Source organism: Hydra vulgaris, chromosome 01 (genome assembly GCF_038396675.1).
Source record: "Hydra vulgaris chromosome 01, alternate assembly HydraT2T_AEP".
Lineage (NCBI taxonomy): Eukaryota > Metazoa > Cnidaria > Hydrozoa > Anthoathecata > Hydridae > Hydra > Hydra vulgaris.
In genome coordinates, this window is record NC_088920.1 from 34,061,232 (window position 1) to 34,081,016 (window position 19,785).

The window sequence follows — 19,785 nt, forward strand, 5'->3', positions numbered from 1 at the left end:
AACAAGATAGGTGCTCTGTGTAAGTTACTTGCTAAACATCTAAAGTACCGACGAGTTTCAAAATTTTGAATTGCGCTGCTCCTCTGCCATGGAATTAGGTTTTATTCACAAAACTTATTACCTTCGAGCAAGTGCACAATTATCCGATTCCTGTCGTTTTGATGGTTAATTTACATTGCATAATAATTTAATGCCATACCTTGCTAAATTATTAAGATGTATGGCATGAAACCATTATGTAATTTACATTACATAATGATTTAATGCAATACAACTTTGCTATCTGGTTGTATAGCAGAGACAAACTTTAAGCACTTTTAAATTCTGAGTAGCAAAAAAAGCGATGAAAAAAGTTTACAGTCTCTTCAAATAATTTCTCAAAGCATATATGCCGAGTTTTAGCAATTTTAATACTTATAATTAAATTATTTTTAAATTATATTTAAAAATAATACTTATATTTAAATTATTTTTAAATTATATTTTAAATTATATTTAATTATATTTAAATTAATTTTGATACAAAAAAATTATTATGCAAAATGAGAAAGTCGAGATATTTTATTTAACCTTCAGGGTTTTACCAACTTTACCTGAAATTCTTGTTATTTTCAGGTTGACTGATAATCCTTTACTTATTAATCAGCATAGTTTTTTTGTTGTTGTTAATAAGGTGCTCCCAGAAGTTCTAATGGTACAAAGCACCGCGTAAGAGCATTTAACTAAGAAGTTCACACCTCCTTTCTTACCAATGCAGTGCCAAATACAGTGGGACGGAGTGTGCCAAAATACCTAAAAATCAATGTCGGCATTGCACTTTGAAAATTTGTCATAATGGGAAAGACATATTGATTAGAGGAAATATCTAGTTAAAAAAAAATTAATATGAATTTAAGCGTTATTTTATGCGGTTATTGACACGTTAGTTTGACATGTGTTCCAAAACACTGTTTTGGATTTTTTGTTTATCAACTTTCTTACGCTACTATTATTTTTAATTAGCTTTATTGACTTTAATTTTCAAATATATTATTTTAATTACGTTAAATTGTTTTTAAAAGTCTGAGCGAAAAAATGTTTTTTTCGCTCAGACTTTTAAAAACAATTTAACGTAAGTGTAATCATTAGTTTTTATGCATCGAAAACAGACAGTTTTCGATATTTATTTGCTACTAACCTTTACTATTAGGTATCAGATAAACTATCCTCCAATATCCTCCAAACATTTGATTCTGCAAATCTCATGCTAAATGTATGTAAATAGCCATGCATCATAAATATTTTGCAACTTTTTGCAATAAAAAAGTTATAACAAAACATTGGTCTTCGGTTAATGGTCAGTTGATGAGAAATACTGAACATGTAAAAAAGATGTTTTGTACACAAAGAATACCTACAAAATCTTTCATTACTGTTATAATATATAAGTTCTGTAAATATAAATCTAAAAAACATATTTTTTGACAAATACAAGCATTGAAAAGCAATATTTTAAATGTTTACACTGATAAAAGTTGTCTATTCCATTAAAAATATTTCGTATTTTTCACCAAAATTTCATTTTATTAATATATATTTTTTATATTATATAATTATATGTTTATTACTTTATTTATATATTTTATATATAAATATAAATATTAAAAAAAAAAAACAACTAAGAAAATAATTTTGGCACAAAAAACTTGATTTTGTTCCACTATGCAATTGGGCTAGAGCCGGCGTCGAACCTCGGACCATTTGGTTCTGAGCCAGAACTCTCATCACCGCGCCATGGCTGCACTTAAAATTAAATCAAAAGCATTTGATATTTTCAATCATGAAATATATCTTTAAAATCCGAAATACTGCGAAATTAAATGGAAAGTTATAAAATGGTTTAAAAGATATTTAGTAAATAACATCAGTAACAATGGCTATTGAACATAGCTTTTACTTTAGAGCTATTGTTTTTGATTTATATAAATTTCTTAAATTTTCAAATGTATTAAAACCATTATTTAAAATATGATATTTAAAAAATCTTTAACTATAGGTGATAAAGTTTAAAAATGTTTACGAATAATTAAATGCCGTGTACTAATTTTTAACAGCAACAACAGCATCAAATTTTTTTCAACAACTCAAAAAATAAGTGTTCACATCTAAAATTAGATCAAAATTTCTTTTAAACATAGGATTTAACATATATTTACACATGCAATCCGTTTACAGATTGCTTTACTCTTCTAAATTATTTTTTGTTGAATATATAAGGTTAATGTGTATCTATTATATACCTAATGTATGCCTATAATGTGGTCTATTGTATCGCATTGTGCACCATATCTTTGAAATAGAATTGTTTGGAGTACTTTTGATATACTTAATACTTTATTATTAAATTGAAAAATTTTATTCTTTCGATGGATGCAATCAGGTATTTATGATATAACTATATAATACTTAAGTTTAGAACTGCTCTTTTAATTGTAAAACGTGTATTATTTATTGTATGAATAGTTGCACTTTAAGCAAAACATACAAATTTTGTTTAAAAAGCTCTTTTTTATTAAAAAAATTCCTCAAACTTGCTGAAATGTATTCAGTCACGATCAAAAGTTTTGAACATTTTTAAAATTTGCAGAAATTTCAAATAGTTATCTAAAAAACTTTTGTTTACATTTAAAATTTTGAGTACAAAATATTCTACACTTGGATAATTTATGTTTTAAACCACTAAAGGTTGTCTTAGACATAGTTTGTTGTTATTTTTAAAAATTAAAACTAATGAGAAAAACTAATGAACAACAGAAAAACCTGGGCCATTATCTGCCCTTTGAGTAATCACCAAAGGTGATTACTCAAAGGGCAGATAATGGCCTTAATCACTATGCCAAAAGCGTATCCATTTGCCATTTGCTTCTGAAATTTCAAATGTAATAAAACCATTATTTCTTTTGACTATAATTTATTTCTGACCAACAATGATATTTAAAGAATCCTTAACTATAGACGATAAAGTTAAAAAACGTTTACGATTAATTAAATGTCGTATATTAATGTGATTACTCAAAGGGCAGATAATGGCCTTAATCACTATGCTAAAAGCGTATCCATTTGCCATTTGCTTCGAAAATTTCAACTGAAGTATTCTCCGCTGGTGTTGTGACAATTAAAAGACGTTTGTACAATTTTATTTAAAGAGTTATGCTCCAGCAAAAAAAACTTGTCTTTCTCAAAAATAATAAAAGAGATTCTTAATATAAAAGACCGTATGGTATTTTGTCAGAAATACAAGGACAAATCAGTGGAAAATTGGGCAAATGTAATATTTGGCGATGAATCATTAACTGAACAACTTGGTTGTCGTTCTACAATGGTTAGACGGCCGCCTTGCCAACGATACAACTACCAATATTTGCTTTTGACTGCGAATCATTGCCCCTATGGAGGGCCATTACAGCCCATCAAAGTTTATGCTTCCTAACATCACAATAAACAGCCACGTTTATTTTAAAATACTTAAAAAAAACTTAAAATTTTCATGAATACCCAAAAATTGCAGCATGATTGTAAGCAGTTACTTACATGAGAATGAAATAAAGGTCATTGGCATCTGGCCTGGTACTTTCAATTCAATCAACCCTATTAAAAATCTAACTTAACAAGAACTTGTAGATCTTGTAAATGATTTTACAGAAATTTAAAGATCATTTACAAGAGAAAACTTAACAGGTACAGATTCAGCATATTACTTCTGAATACTTGAGAAAGCTTATCCATTCTATTCCTATTCATTTAGCTAACTGTTTAAAAGCTCAAAGACACCGTACCAAGTATTAAATTGATAAGTGAATATTTGCTAACATTTTTACGTTATTCTTTTTGTCAATTATCATGTTTACTAACATATTTTGATACAAAAATGAAATAATTTGACAAAAATCATGTTTTTTTATACCATGCTCCAAACTTTTGATCATGATTCAAGTTATAACGAAACAAAAGTAGTCAGGACGGATGAGTTGAGAGCTAGAGCGTTCAGAGATTCTGATAGTTTTGTTGTATTACTCGATGAAAAACTGCTTTACAGAGATACAACCCTCGTCGAAGCTGTAGAAGCAAAGAGTATAATTGTCGTTGTAATATGGAAGATTTTTTCTTCGGATCAGCAAAGGTTAACTCTATAAAGCTTTATTTCAATACCTCTGACTTTTTTCATAATTTTTTTTTCTATATCCTTACTATATACACGAGGCGTTAATGACACAAACAAAAAAAAAAAAATCAGAAGCCACAGTATTTTTGTAAGTGCTTTAGAGGGGTTTTGAGTTAACCCGTTTCCTAACTTATAAATAAGTTTACCCTATCTAATTTTTAAACGCATTTGTATCACCAATTTATAACTGTAACTCTACCACGTTAAAACGGTAAAATTCAGCAAATATATAGAATGAATATATTCTCCAAAATGATTTTAATAAGAATAAATAAGTTAAAAAATTGACGAATAATGAATGAAATTCAGGGTGAACGATTAAAAACATTAAATACACTCTATGAAAAAAATCACAATATATCATTTTTGGTTTTTAAAAAAATTCTGGTGATGTATTTTTAAAATGTAAAATATAGAAAGATGAATACGAAAGAGTATTATTGTAGGAGACAGCACTTATGCGTTTAAAGATATTGTCTAAATTACGAAACTCCTGCCCATCGATACATATAATTTGTCCACGTGTTTCCCTGACCACCAGAATCACTTTCAGCACCTGCAAAAACAAAATTATTGGAATTTTTATAAGTAATTTACAGTATGGTATATTACAGTAAATAATATCAGATATATATATATATATATATAAACCATTTTATACTAACAATAAAAGATTATTTCCATCAAACTTTAAATTAGTTAAAATTAAATTCAAAAAGCTGTTTAAATAAAACAACCACACTATGCGCCGCACCAGATGCGTCGCGAAGCGGAAGTAGGATTTTACTTACTTTTCTGAAAAAAATTTTCAATTTTCATATTTTAAATATTTTTTAGCCAAAACAAGTTAGCATTAGTCAATAAAAAAATATTTATTTCAATTTTTTTTAATTTGCTTTTTTAAGTGCGGGATTTTCAGGGGTAAAAAAACCCGGTTTTTCACTAAATCTTTACATTACATACGATAATTTTCGTATTTCCTCAATTTTTTTGCATATTATCAAATAAATGATACATTTTGTAAATTAAAAACCAAGAAAAGAAAAAAAAAAGTTTAGATCATTGTTTTTGTGTGTCCGTAAAGATTGATTGATTAGACCATGTTACTACAGAGGTAGCCAGTTTTTTATTTATTATAAATTTTCTTCGATAAATAGACTTTTTAGAAGTGAAAAAATATTCTGGCTACCTCTGTAGTAACATTATATAATATCAATTCATTGCAGTGGGTTTTATTAAAAACCGGTTAGTTAATAAGTATCAAAAACAACACTAGATGCGGAGCGGTATTTTTGTTCCTTGTCTTTAAGTTATGACTTCTAAGTTGAGCGTGGTTTAATCTTTTAAAATGGTTATTTAAAATAATGTTTTAATATTTTAAAATGGTTACATTTAATCTCAGCAAACTTTTGTTTAATGATTTTCCTCCAGGGCATATTTTCACTAGTAAAAATGTATTTGCGTGTGCTTTATTTTTGCAGTCCACGTTTTTATCACTTTATGCTGGTTACACAGTGAGTTTTAACATTTTTGAAAGTCTATATAATCATATATATATATATATATATATATATATATATATATATATATATATATATATATATATATATATATATATATATATATATATATATATATATATATATATATATATATATATATATATATATATATATAAACAGCTGAGAAGCTCAATACAAAACTTTGAACAGTCCAACAAAAAAAAAAGTAACAATTGATGGCTCTTGGCAAATGCAAGATTTCATATCACTTAGCAAACACAAGGTTTTATATCACTAAATGGAGTTGTAACCGCTGTTGTTATTAACAAAATTATAGATACAAAAGCTTTTTTTAAGCAATATAAATGTTGTTCAATATGGAAAAAACATAAAAGATCATCAAAGAAAGGCATGATGATACTTCATCTTTTAAAGGGGTTAAAGAATTCATAAGAAAAATTTAAACCATAAAATTGAAATGTATAGGAAATGTGCAGAAGGAACACACTAGCAAAAAAAAGTACAAGTATAAAAAAGGAATGAAAAAACAGAAAAAAGAAATTTGAATAACAGTACAATTAACTCCATGCAGAGTCATTATGGTATTGCAATAAGAAATAATACTAACAACATTTATGCAATCAGAAACGCAGTCGGGGCAGAATTGCATTACAGCACAAAATTTAGTGATAATAGCATTTATCAATCTGTGTCCAAGGGACAAATATTCCTGACACAAATTGCACTCATCATTCTGTGCCCTAGGGACAATAATTCCTGATACAAATGACAACTAGACAAGCTGAAAGATTATTTACAATTTAATGACTTATTTTTAAAGTATTATCTGACGATGAATTGTTAACAAAATGGTCAGACTAAAATTCAAAAGCAGAATTTTTTCAATTTTATGGACATGCTGTTATAGAAATATATTTGTAAGCAGAAGAACATTTATCAAATAGTATTTAAAAATTAGTAGAAAATATGCATTAATTCATTACAACAATGGTGGAGATAATTCAAAATCAGTTTTAAGTTCTAATTATTAAAATTAGTGACTATTCCAAAACTGGTTACAAAACCAAAACCAAAACACCAAAAGCGAGTTGTTAATAAAAGTTGCAAATCATCTTTGATATGCAAAGAGCGTGCGTAGAACACTTCATACAAGATACTTAGTAAATGAAAAACAGATTCCTAGAGTTCTGCCAGGATATCTATCCAAATTTAATATAATCTAAACTAGTGAGACAAATTGTAAAATACTATGCCAAATGAATTGTGTACTTATATCGAAAGACCATACCAATTTTGTAGTCTTTATCAATTGTTACTTTAAAGAAAATGTGTTTTGAAGTTTTTGTTTTTTCACTTTTATATATAATGAAGAGGCAAGCAAGATAATTTTAAATTTTTTTCCCCCTTTTTTTCAATAAATTTCATAATTTTTTATAAATGTTATTTCTATTTTAAATATAACTTTATACTTCACAAATTTTTTCATAGGTGCACCTTAACTACTACCCTCACATTTCACTTTAATAAGGAACAAACAATAGAACGTTGTCCGATTCTTTTAATAAGAAACATATAAAAACAACATTTCTAGATAAATAACGAATAAACTAAATTTTTTAATTCATATTATAATTTATTTTAGATAGATAATTTATTTGAATTTATTATTCCAATAAATTAACAATTAATTATTAGATACCTTTTGCATATTCTAACAAAAACTGCTTTTCTTCGTTACTTAACTTAAGCATTGTACATAACACTGGTATTAATTGTTCTCGCTCCATTGAGCCAACCTTTAAAAACTAAACAACAAACAAACAATCATATTGGTAATAGAAAAAAACAACAATTTATTTGATATGACAAAACAAAATTCATTAAAAGTAAAACTTAAATTATTCATTAAGTAAAACTGTTAGAAATGATTGTTTAAATGATTTTTGCGGATACCTTAAGAAATTAAGAAAAAGATTTTACAGAATTTTTTTTATATAGTTAATGTCGGTGAAAATTTAGAAGTGAAGCATTAAATTTCTACAGTTAATATTTTCAAGTATTGTAAAAATTGAACATTAAATAATGCATAAATTTAATAGTTGAATATTACAAGTGATTGAATACTGCATTGCAATATAAAATTTTAGAGCACTAGAGAGACTTTTATTTTAGACAAGTTTTGCAAGACCTTGATGTCTAGTTAAGAAGATTTTAAAAATTAAACATATTGTACATTTTTTTCCTGGGTAAATTCTAGATATCTTGCAGTATAAATATAAAATTCTAGATATCTTGCAGTATAAATAAAAAATTCTAGACATCTTGCAGTATAAATAAAAAATCTGGCATCTCAAATGATAAGAAAACTGTTTCAATTAACTTTCTAGTCAGTCCTAGAAAAAAACATCTAGTTCATAAAAAATCAACCTATATCTCATACAAGATTTAACAACTGAAGTTGTAATTGAATAATGTTGTCCACAAATTATGTCACACAATAAGAAAAGGGGTGGGGTAAGAGGGGAGGGGTGTAAGTAATAAAAATCTTTTTTACTCACCCTCCCCCCCCACCCCTTTTCTTATTTCAAGAAAACAGTTTTTAATCCCTTTCTAATCTGCTCTAGAATACATACTTAAAACCTCATATTGCCTTATAAAAACTTAAATTAAAAGACTTTCTTTTTCTAACTCAGCTACAACCTGACAGTTGTACATCATTTTTTATTATGACTTTTCGGTTTCTGTTAATCTTTACTATTTGTATTTCCATAGAACTTATTTTATCATTTGTATGTTATTTTTGTAGATTCTTTTGTTTTAAAATGCTATATTTGAAATAGAATTTAAACACCAGTGTAAAAACATTAAACACAAAGATAATTTCTTAATTATAATTATTTTTTAATAAATCAAAAAATTTAATAATTAAAAACTAATTTTATTTTTCAAAGTTTGAAACATACAAAATTATTTTGAAAATAAAACAGAAATTAACAACCATACTTTTATGATGACGTTTTTTAAGTACTCCAAGTTAGACAATGCTTGCTCTCTTTCAACATTTCTTTCTAACCTAAAATGTAAAGAGTAGCATCATAAGTAGTATAAATAATAAAAAAGCACAAGAGATAAAACAACCCATAATATATATATATATATATATATATATATATATATATATATATATATATATATATATATATATATATATATACACATATTTGCATATTTTATGTATAAAATATGCTTAAAAATTAAATGTTAAAAACTAAAAATCCATTAAAACAAATCATAAAGCAATAAAACCTTACCACTACATATAAAATAACTTAAAAAATATACATATACAATAAAGCTATCTATTAAAAATAAAGCAATAATAATAAAATAAATAAACTTTTAAAAGTTTTCTTTCAAAGTTTTATATTTTGACATGAGTTTTTTTATATACCTTCGTATTTCATCTTTCAGAAGCTTAACTTGATCATCCAATCTTGAGGAATTAGCTTCACTCTCTCTTAATAGCTAACAAAGAAAAGAAACTATTCATAAAATTTACAAAATTTTACAGCAATATTAAAATCAAATCATTATCAAACAAACATCTCACCATGGTAACATGTTCATTTTTTTTTATTTGACTATTCATTAATGTTCTTAAAGATAAAATTTCCTCTCTTAATCCACCTGGACCTAAACAAAGCAGAAATTATTACTATTATGTTGATAATTTGAGTAAATGGCTACAAGTTATCAAGAAAACTGCATAAGACATACTGGTAGGTGGAGTGACTGTGACTTCAGAAGATAAAATATTTTCCAACAAATGACTGCTTAGGGGTGAGATCGGACTTTGTGGAAACGAGCCCTAAAAATTTGCGCATTAAAGATCTCTGAGCCAAAAGAAATTTATTATAGTCAAAAAAAAGTTTTTATAAAAATAAAAATAGATATTTTATAAAAATAATAACTTATAAAAATAGATATTTTATATAAATAAAAATAAATATAAACTTTTAACAATATAATTTAAAGTACAAAAAAATTTTCACATTAGAAAATCAACTTTTTGGTTATATTATTTTTTGTCTATTACAATTAACAATTAGTTAATTAATACAACCAATAGTTAATAAATTTTTTGTATTATCGATTTGAAAGAATGAAGGAAATTTGAATAATGACCAAGGTTTGTATCAATTGCTCTATATTATCTATCTTCTACATTTTGCAATATGTTTTTTTAGGAGCTGAATTGTTTCAAATCAAGTTGAATTTCAGTTAATTTTGCTATAGAATTTGCAACTTGAATATTTTATTAAATTTAATATAATTTTTAATTTTAATTTTAATTTATTATTTTAACTGAATTTAAGTACAGTGAAAGATTGTTATTAATTTAATAACATTTTTTTGAGTTTAATTTTTCAAAAGAATTAACAATACATAACACGTAAATGTCTTATATATTGTTAGCATTTTCAGTAACATTTTTATTTCATTTTTAGATAGAGTTCCTGGTGTTATAAATGATTTTAGAAAATACTTTCTTAACAAAAGTTAAGGTGTTTTTAATAATAATAATTTTCTAAAAGCAAAGACAAAATATTGTAAAACTTCAAAGCATTTAATAATCATTTACTAAAAGCTATTTAAATGTTGTAACAATGTTATAACTGAAATTGTTATAATTAATACTTTTGATAATTTTTAACTGCTATCATTCATATAATTTTATGTTACTTTTTTTTTTCACTACAAATTACTTTTAATGATTGAAAGGGAGACCTACCCAAGTCCATTTTTATGGGTTCTTGTATAAAAATTTGAACTTTTTGTTGGTTGAAAATTTAATGTTTATTACTTTTCTTATTCTATGAATGTATTTTAATTTATGCTCAATTTTATTTTTTATACTGAAAATTATTACAACAAAAATCTAAAATTTTGATACATTGAGTTAACTTACTTAAAATACTTAGTTTCCATGAGCCATTTTACAATAAGTAAATTTTTTCTATCGAATTTGAACATGGGTAATGAACATAGCTAATGAACATAGCTAATGTAGCTTTTATATTTACTAATTACATTACTTACATTTCAAATGTTCTCTTTAAATTATTTTTTACTTTACTTATATTTCAAATGTTTTCTTTAAATTAGTTTTTACATTACTTACATTTCAAATGGTTTCTTTAAATTATTTTTTACATTAATTTTCTACAAAAATTTTTTACACAAAAAACTTTTTTTTCGGCAAAACAGCTTTGTTTGTCAGGTTTGTGATAACAATTTAAATTAAAAAAAAAACAACTTAATTTATTGTACTTACCTCCCAGCTTCGGGAAGGTAAATACATTAAAAAAAAATTCGAGCAACAACAAATTCAATCTTTTTTACTGATATTATAAGTCTCTATTATAAGTATTTTTTTAATTTCTTCAATGAATTTAAAGATAAGTTAAATCATTATAAATCACTCTTGACACTAGGTTCAATTAAATTTTTTTATTGATGCTGTAATGACCTGAACAATAAAGCAAGCAATAGCTCTATTCCAATTAATAAACTTAAAGTTTTAAATCAACTGTGCTCAACAATGCAAAATAGAAGCACCACTAGAACTCTATGCACAATGCAAATTCAATATAAAAAATAGTCAATTAGTTCTTGGAGAATAATCTAATCAACAATTGTCTTATAGAATTTTATTTTAGATTTACAATTTTTTAAATAAACAAATTGGAGCCTGTAAAAATTGATAGAACTGAAAGCAGCAAATATTAAATTGTAAAAAAACCAAAAACGTCATTATTCATGTAGTTAAGAATGAGTTTTTATAATAACAAAAATTTTAATAATAAATATTATTTGCATATAAATAAATGATAATTAAAATAAAATATGCAAATAATATTTATTATTAAAATTTAATTTATTATAGCCTTTATCTTAGAACTATATCAAAAAAATAATGAAAAAACCATAGTTATTCAACCATATTATTAAAAATTAACAACAATTCATAATGAATTTTTAAAAATTGTTTAGGTATCACTTATATAGTTACAAACTAGTCAATGGACTGACACCTATAAATATAAAAAGTGCAAACAAGCAAACAACAAAAAAAAAAAACCCAAAAAAAAACAATAAGAGGAAGTCTATTTAGGGCGCTGTCCATTAATTACGTCAACAAAGTAGGGGGAGGGGGGTGTCTGGAGATTTTTGACAGAGGGAGGAGGGGGGGGAGGTCAAGAAAAGTTGACATCAACAATGTTACATTTATAAATAAATCTAGTTACTTAGTTACTAGCCATGCATATTGGCTGAGAAAAAAGGTATCAAAACAAGACTATTACATACCAGGATCAGAAGCCCTGCCACTTGCAATCAAAGTTGCTCAGTTAGAGAGAGATCTTGAGTTCTTATCACAAATGATCTTAAACGTAATGGTCAAGTTTCAGCAGCTGCAGTGAAGGCTAACTGCTCCTTAGAACTGAAAAAAACTATTTGCAGCCATAGTTTTTCACTGTGGAAAGAAGCGTACACCATGTATGTTCGTCCTCACCTAGAGTTCAAGCGTAGTCACCTTACCAACAGGCAGACATAGAAGCGCCAGAAAAAGTTTAAAACTGTGCTACAAAAACCATTCCTGAGATTAGGCATTGCAATGCCAAACAGCAAAACATCATGTTAGGTCTTCCGACACTTGAAGAAAGAAGAACAAGAGGTGATTTAATTTGATGAAGTAAACTTTCATGTATTATTCAATCGTCCTTCGTCATCAAAGTATATTGTGCTTGGTCATAATCATAGACTTGCACAGCAAAGAGTACTCAATTGCATGCCAAGAGAGAAATTCTTCACACACCCTGTTGCGTTGCAGTGGAATATTCTGCTGCAAATAGTAATTGACGCGACTTCTGTCAACATTTTTAAAAATCGACATTTAAATTAGTTAAAAGAGAACTTTTAAATGATAACTGGAAATAAACTCTCTCCACATATGCTTCCAGTATTCTATTATGTTGTATGGTACTTGTGTCTCAGATGTGCACAAGTATCGCCAGACTGGTAGTATGGAGGTGCCTGATACAGCGCATCTTTGATGGTAATTTAAACATAGAAAACATTTATGAGTATTTTCAAAAATCTATTAATTTATTACGGATCGTTGTACATATTTTAAATTATTGACCACTAAAATAAACTAAACTAAACTTAAAAAATAAACTAAACTAAACTTAAAAAAAGGAATATTAGGCATCATTTGTAGCCTTGTGTTACATACTCACCCAACCTTTAGTATTTTAATGACATTTTTTGTATATTCTACTCTTTTTAAACCGTGTTGCGCTTTAAAAATACCTGACACATACAGAACTAAATAAGCACACGCAAGATGTTTACTTGTAACATTATTATTTTTTCAAAGTTTGTGTTTGTTGGCCTGATGTAAAAACAAATAAAGATTTATGTAAATACATAATCTACATTATATTACTTAAATGTTTATACCAGAATCGGCAACCTGCTACTCGCAAGCAGGTTGCTAACTCTGGTATAAACATTTGATGCTAAAACTTCAATTTTATGTGACTCTCCAGCTCCATGCACAAATACTATTGTAATATTGAAAACAAGATGTTAGTAGCTCTTTAAAAACTGGAAAATTTTTATAAATTATAAACTTTGGGTCTTCCGTCTTAAACGATTGCTAACCCCTTGTTAACACAAATAATCAAATGCATTACTTTGTTATGCTAGACTCTATTAGAATTAGTTTTCTTTCAATGTGGAATTGGGTTAGGTATAAAGTTGAAGTAAGGAGGATTGGCACATTCACGTTTTGTGACACTGCACTGTACATAAATTAATATAAAAATATTATGATTTTTTTATTAAAAATATTTTGATGATATTAAAAAATATTTAACATTATCTAGGAGTATCTAGGTCTGTTGACGGGCACGTTGGTTACTACCATTATCCCAAATTACCTAAATGCTAACCTTATCCAGGCAAAAACAATATATATATATATATATATATACATATATATATACATATATATATATATATATATATATATATATATATATATATATATATATATATATATATATATGTATATATATATATATATATATATATATATATATATATATATATATACACACACACACATATATATATGTATTTCATAACTTTCAGATTAATTATATATATATATATAAGTTAGCAATTATTAATCGTAATATAACAAACTAAAAATATAAACTTGTTTTGTAAAAGAAGATCTTGAATATCTTATCAAAAATTTCAATAGTTACAATTTCTTTATCATAGTAAGAATTTTGGAAAACATCAAGGAATACTCTCCTCCATCAAAGTTTTAATACTTCTCTTTGTTCTTTTAAATTCCATAACTGGAATTTAAAAGAAAAAAGAGAAGTATTAAATTTTTTTATTATTAACATAATATTGACTTGCAGTTCTTTGATAAGTTGAGTGAACTTAATTTTTTTAGCCTTCTATCATGCACTGAAAGAAGTTTAAACCAATAGTGTTGCATGTAGTAATCCCTTTTACTCCTATTCACTATTTTTTTTCTAAACATTTTACTTTTAAACAATTTTTCTTGAAGTTGTAAGCTACTGTTATTACTATTATTTAAAAATGTTTGACTTTTTTTTCATTTTTTTAATTGTACATATGAAGGGGAGGGGGAAGGTAAAAAATGCCAAAAAAATTGTTGACGTAATTAATGGACAGCCCCTAAAGAACAAAGAAATAAAATTTAATGGATACAGAAAAAAAAGTAGAATAAAAAATAAAATAATCAAATATGAAAAGAAAACACAAATAAATTGAACAAATAATAAGGGTAATATTAATAATAAAATTTATGACAATATTATAGAATATTAATAATAATTCAAACAACAATAATAATATCAATGATATAACAACAATATAATAATAATAAAAAATATATACTTATATATATATGTATTTATATATATGTATGTATATATACCTTTAGAGTTATCATTTCAAGCTCTTGTGAATCCATTCCCTATAGAATATAAAAACAAATAACAAGTAATACATCTTTGCATAATCTTTATACCAAATGAACTTTTGAAATTAAAAACTCACCTCGCCTTCTTGTCTCTCAAGAACAGATTTAGGAAAATCTAAAGAAGCTAATTCACTTTTGGTATCAGATTCTTTTCTTTTCAATGGTGGGGCCTGGTCAAGTTTTAAAACTTGAGACTGTTTTATTTGTTCTTTCAAAGAATCAATTTCTTTCATGCGTTTCTCTAGTTCATTTGATTTGAAGAAGATTTCCTCCTAAAAAAACATTTAGTATACAGAACATGGTGAAGAAAAACAAATATATATAAAAACAGATATAAAATCAGATACAAGAACATTCAAATAATATAAAAACCCATAGATTTTAGAGAAAAATATTGAGATACTAAAACGACCTTATAAACAAAAATCTAATTCAAAAGCAGTATAAAATTTATATCAAACAAATGTATATAAATTTAATTTATAAAGTTGATTACTACATCATATCAGATAAATTATAAATTGAAAATTTACTTTCAGTGAATTCAGCACAGATTCATTTGCTTCTTTTAAAAATAAGATTTCTTTTTCATGATTCAAGATCTTTGCATTCAACTCATCACTTAATTGGGCATTCCTGCAAAAATTATAAAACTAAAAATTGATTGATTCATTAACTGAAAACAAAAGCTTTAACATTAAATAAATACTAAAATAAATAAACAATTATGATGATAAAAATACATGTGCATAATGTTGAACAAATGTATAAAACACTATATATATTTTTTATGTTATTCACCTACCCAAGACCGAGAAGGCCACTACTTTCGAGGAAGCTACTTTATTGTGGTTACAACCCTCTCTCAACTTTTTAACTCTGAAACACAAACCTTGATGAACAAGGCAGCTGCACAATGAAACAAGTTGAGCGCAATACTATTAGGGATGTGGTGGGGACCAAATTCGAAACTTCTCACTTATGAACCAAATGCTATACATTATCACAGGGTTGTTTCGATTTAAATTGATTTAAGTCATGATTTAAACTGAAACTTTTTGATTTAAATTAATTGGTTTTAATTTAAATGTATATTTATTGATTTAATCTACTTAGATTCAAATGCTAAAAATAACTCCTATATAAATTATTATTACTAGTATTGGTATATAGTTATATTAAAGCTGTTATAAAATTGGTAATTGTAGTAAATAAATACACTTAGACCTAATTTTTTTATTTTATTTTATTTTCTGTTTTTGTTAATAATTTATAATCCATAGATCATCTAGGTCATATTTTAAAAATCTGGAAAATTGTTTGGGTAAAATATCTGGAAAAAATCTGGAATATAATTTCCTCTTAAATTTGCTTTTAGCTGAGTTGCTTTAAATTTTTTATAACTTTTCTTAATTTTTCTATAAGTGATGAGTAAAAAAAATTAAAAAATAAATATACTACAAAATATATACCTAAACTTATAAAAAGATAATCCCTGATTATCTTAAAACAATCAATACCAAAAATACCAAACTCAATTGAACATATACTATCTTCCAATTCTTTAAGCGAAAATTTTTTTCAAAACACTGCTCCTATTTCATTCAACTCTAAACCCATCTAACACAAATAAAAGATAAAGAAATGTTATATAGTTTTATCCTCCTTTTAGCAAAAATGTTGTAACTAAAATTAACCATTTTCTTAAACTTAATTGACCCACATTTCCCATTACACATAAGCTACACACATTTTCAACAAAAATACAATAAAGTTAGCTACATGCCAAATATTTGATTATTAATTCACACAACCAACAAATTTTGCGCAAGATACTCACCGGTAATGAAACAAACTGCAACTGCATTAAGAAAACAACATGGCCATTAAATAACTAATGTCTATAAAAAATGTTGTATATAAAGCCACTTGGACCTTACATTGGTATTAGTGAAAACACATTCAAGCATAGATTTGCAAACCACCTAAAATCCTTTTATGCAACCAGGTACAGATATGATACAGAACTTTCTAAAGAAAACTGGAAAAATAAAGGTGCAGGTAACATGCCAATGATAAAGTGAAACAATTAAAAGATGCCAATTTTACAATTCATCTGCAAAAAAGTGTAACCTTTGTATTTATGAAAAATATTTTATTATGAGTTTTGATAGTGAATCACAACTGAACAAAAAAAAATGAATTGGTTTCCGCCTGGTGACATAGGAAAATCTCATTTTAATTGCGACAATTAGCAAATATCAGATGTGTATTTAAGGTCAGATGCCGTTGCAACGCAAAACTTGTATTTTTTATAAGGGTTTTTATTTTTAAATAATATGGCTGATGATTGCCAAAAGTTATTAAGTTCCATAATAAACTTGTACTTTTTCATTTAAATTACTTTAATATATATATATATATATACATATATATATATACATATATATATATATATATATATATATATATATATATATATTATATATATATATATATATATATATATATATATTTATATATTTATATATATATATATTTTTTTATGTATATATTTATGTATATATATATATATATATATATATATATATATATATATATATATATATATATATATATATATATATATATATATATATATATATATATTTTAAGTAGCCATTCAAGCAAATTTTTTATTTTACATTTTAACCTATTGGCTAATTATAATAATTTCTAATTTTTTTTTGTTAATTATATAATAGATATAAATAGATACAAATTCATATAAGAGTTATATTTAAGTTTAGTCTTTTCAAAAAACTAAAAAAATAAATTATTCATTTATAAATACTAGCTACTTTTTAGCTGAAAATAAATACAATATAGCTTGAAATAAAATAATGTCAGGTGCTGGTTAAAAAAAAGATCCATTGCTTTTCTTCAAACACATGTCCAACTTGTATTTTTTTAAACCATGTTCAAGCATGGTTTTTTTCAAACCATGTTTGGACATGGTTTGAAGAAATACCAACAAAGTTCGGGGAAAAGGGTAATAAAGCTAAGTGCAAAGGCTGTGGTGTGCAAGTGCAAGGTTTGATAATTTGAATGAAAAGCCACAAAAGTCATGGCAAATGTTGTGGCAAGAACAACTTTTTCAAGACAATAGTATAATATTGTACAATATTTGTCAATACAAGACACTGTATAAAATATCAACAAAGCAACTGAGAACATATCAACAAAGCTCAAACTAGTTAAACCTTTTCTTGATAAAACTGAATCTATTCAATCTACTTTAGAAAAAGCAAATTTTTTGGATTCATAAATTATATGCCAATAGTACGCAGTGTCAGGATAATGTCAACTAAATTAAATTCCTACCTTAATAAAACCATTAAAATCTGAAAAATAAGCAATTGATGAGCACATAGCAAGAATGATTTATGCTAACAACTCACCTTTCAGAATGATTGACCATCCATACTTTATCAAAATGATTCATTTCTTACACCTAAAATACAACCCTCCTAATAGAATTGATATAGGTGGTAAATTACTAGATACTGTCCACAAGAACAGCTTAGCTAGCTGTTCAAGTTTGCCTCATGATCAGTCCATAACCATAAGTATTAATGGGTGGAGCAATGTCTATAATAAACCATTAGTTTCTATAAATAAATGTGACATGTGAAAAAAAAGCTGTTAATTCTATAAATAAATGTGACATGAGACAAAATAATTTGGTTGTAAAGTTTGCACTGTAGTAACTGAAAACACAGCAAATGTGGTAAAAATGAGACAACCATTGGAAGAATTTAAAACTTGAGGTTTTAACATATGGATGTTCCGCTCATAAACACAATCTTTCAAGATTTGGCAATTCTAAACATCGAGGAGAAGGTAGTTTAAGTTGTTTCTTATTTTAGAAACAACCATTTTGCTGCAGCAACATACAAAGCAAATGGGGGATTAAGACTTATAATGCTCAAATATGTCATTTAGAACACATTGGCTCATTGTCCTAAATCATATCTAAAACACTGGCTGATTCTATTAGGAGTTCATGGAAAAAAAAAAATCAATAATTCATAAGAAAATAAAAAATATTAATAATAATCTTGGTGTAAAGCACAGAAGAACTGTTACAAATCTTAAACCAATTGCTGTTGCATTAGACCTTATAAAAAGGGACAGTTGTACTACTGGTGACAGTGTATATGAATAAACCTTTAGAAGGAATTAACACCAAAGCTTTGCTAAGATGGTAAAAAAAATTTAAGCAAAAAAATACAGCAGGTAATGACCCCAGCTCATTTCTTGGCTAATATTGTTAATCTCAAATACAGAGGTTAATCTGAAATACAGAGAAAAAGATTGTTAATCTCAAATACAGAGGTAAAGATTGTTAATCTCAAATACTGAGGTAAAGTTTGAATAGATAAAGAAATAAAGATTGAATTCAATTTTTTGGCTTCAAAGAATCCAGATTTTCTATACTTTAGTTAATTTTTAAGCAAAAGTTGCACACTTTCAAAAGCTTATGTTCCATGATAATATTGTTTAAACTATAAAACAATGTGATTGGTGGAAATCTCATAATGATTGTGTGAATCATAACTTACTGAAAATTTTTGATCAGTTACTAACTGCTGTTGCTTCATCTGCAGTTACTAACTGCTGTTGTTTCATCTGCATGCATTGCAAGGGTGTTTTCATCATTTAGTCAACTTAATAATGCAGAGAAATTAGTTTTGCTATTCAAACTATTTAATCAGTAAGTATTAGAACCAATAAACTTAGTTAAGTCTTTGACAATTTGAACTTAACGAATTAACATATTTAATGAACTTAATTAAGTTTTTAACAATTTGTAAATAGTCAACATTAAAAAAGATTTTAAATTATTTTAAATTGATTTATTTGTGATTTTATAATAGTTTTACCTATGTTCTTTTTTTTTAAATTAATGATTAATGAATTTTCTTTTT

The 19,785-nt window shown here is 25.9% G+C and overlaps 1 protein-coding gene across 4 annotated transcripts in view; it reads right to left on the reverse strand.

The window, feature by feature from the left end:
* Nucleotides 1-4,427: 4,427 nt before the first annotated feature.
* LOC100203509 (GRIP and coiled-coil domain-containing protein 2) overlaps nt 4,428-19,785 on the reverse strand; it is a 54,345-nt gene continuing 38,987 nt past the window's right edge. For all 4 annotated transcript variants that reach the window (XM_065787967.1, XM_065787965.1, XM_065787966.1 and 1 more), the window contains 9 exons: nt 15,349-15,451; nt 14,893-15,087; nt 14,771-14,809; nt 9,502-9,592; nt 9,335-9,417; nt 9,176-9,249; nt 8,728-8,797; nt 7,424-7,529; nt 4,428-4,757 (listed from right to left, as the gene is read on the reverse strand). In XM_065787967.1, coding sequence (XP_065644039.1) covers nt 4,684-4,757; nt 7,424-7,529; nt 8,728-8,797; nt 9,176-9,249; nt 9,335-9,417; nt 9,502-9,592; nt 14,771-14,809; nt 14,893-15,087; nt 15,349-15,451 — 835 coding nt within the window. In that variant the 3' untranslated portion in view covers nt 4,428-4,683. The remainder of the gene's footprint in view (nt 4,758-7,423; nt 7,530-8,727; nt 8,798-9,175; nt 9,250-9,334; nt 9,418-9,501; nt 9,593-14,770; nt 14,810-14,892; nt 15,088-15,348; nt 15,452-19,785) is intronic.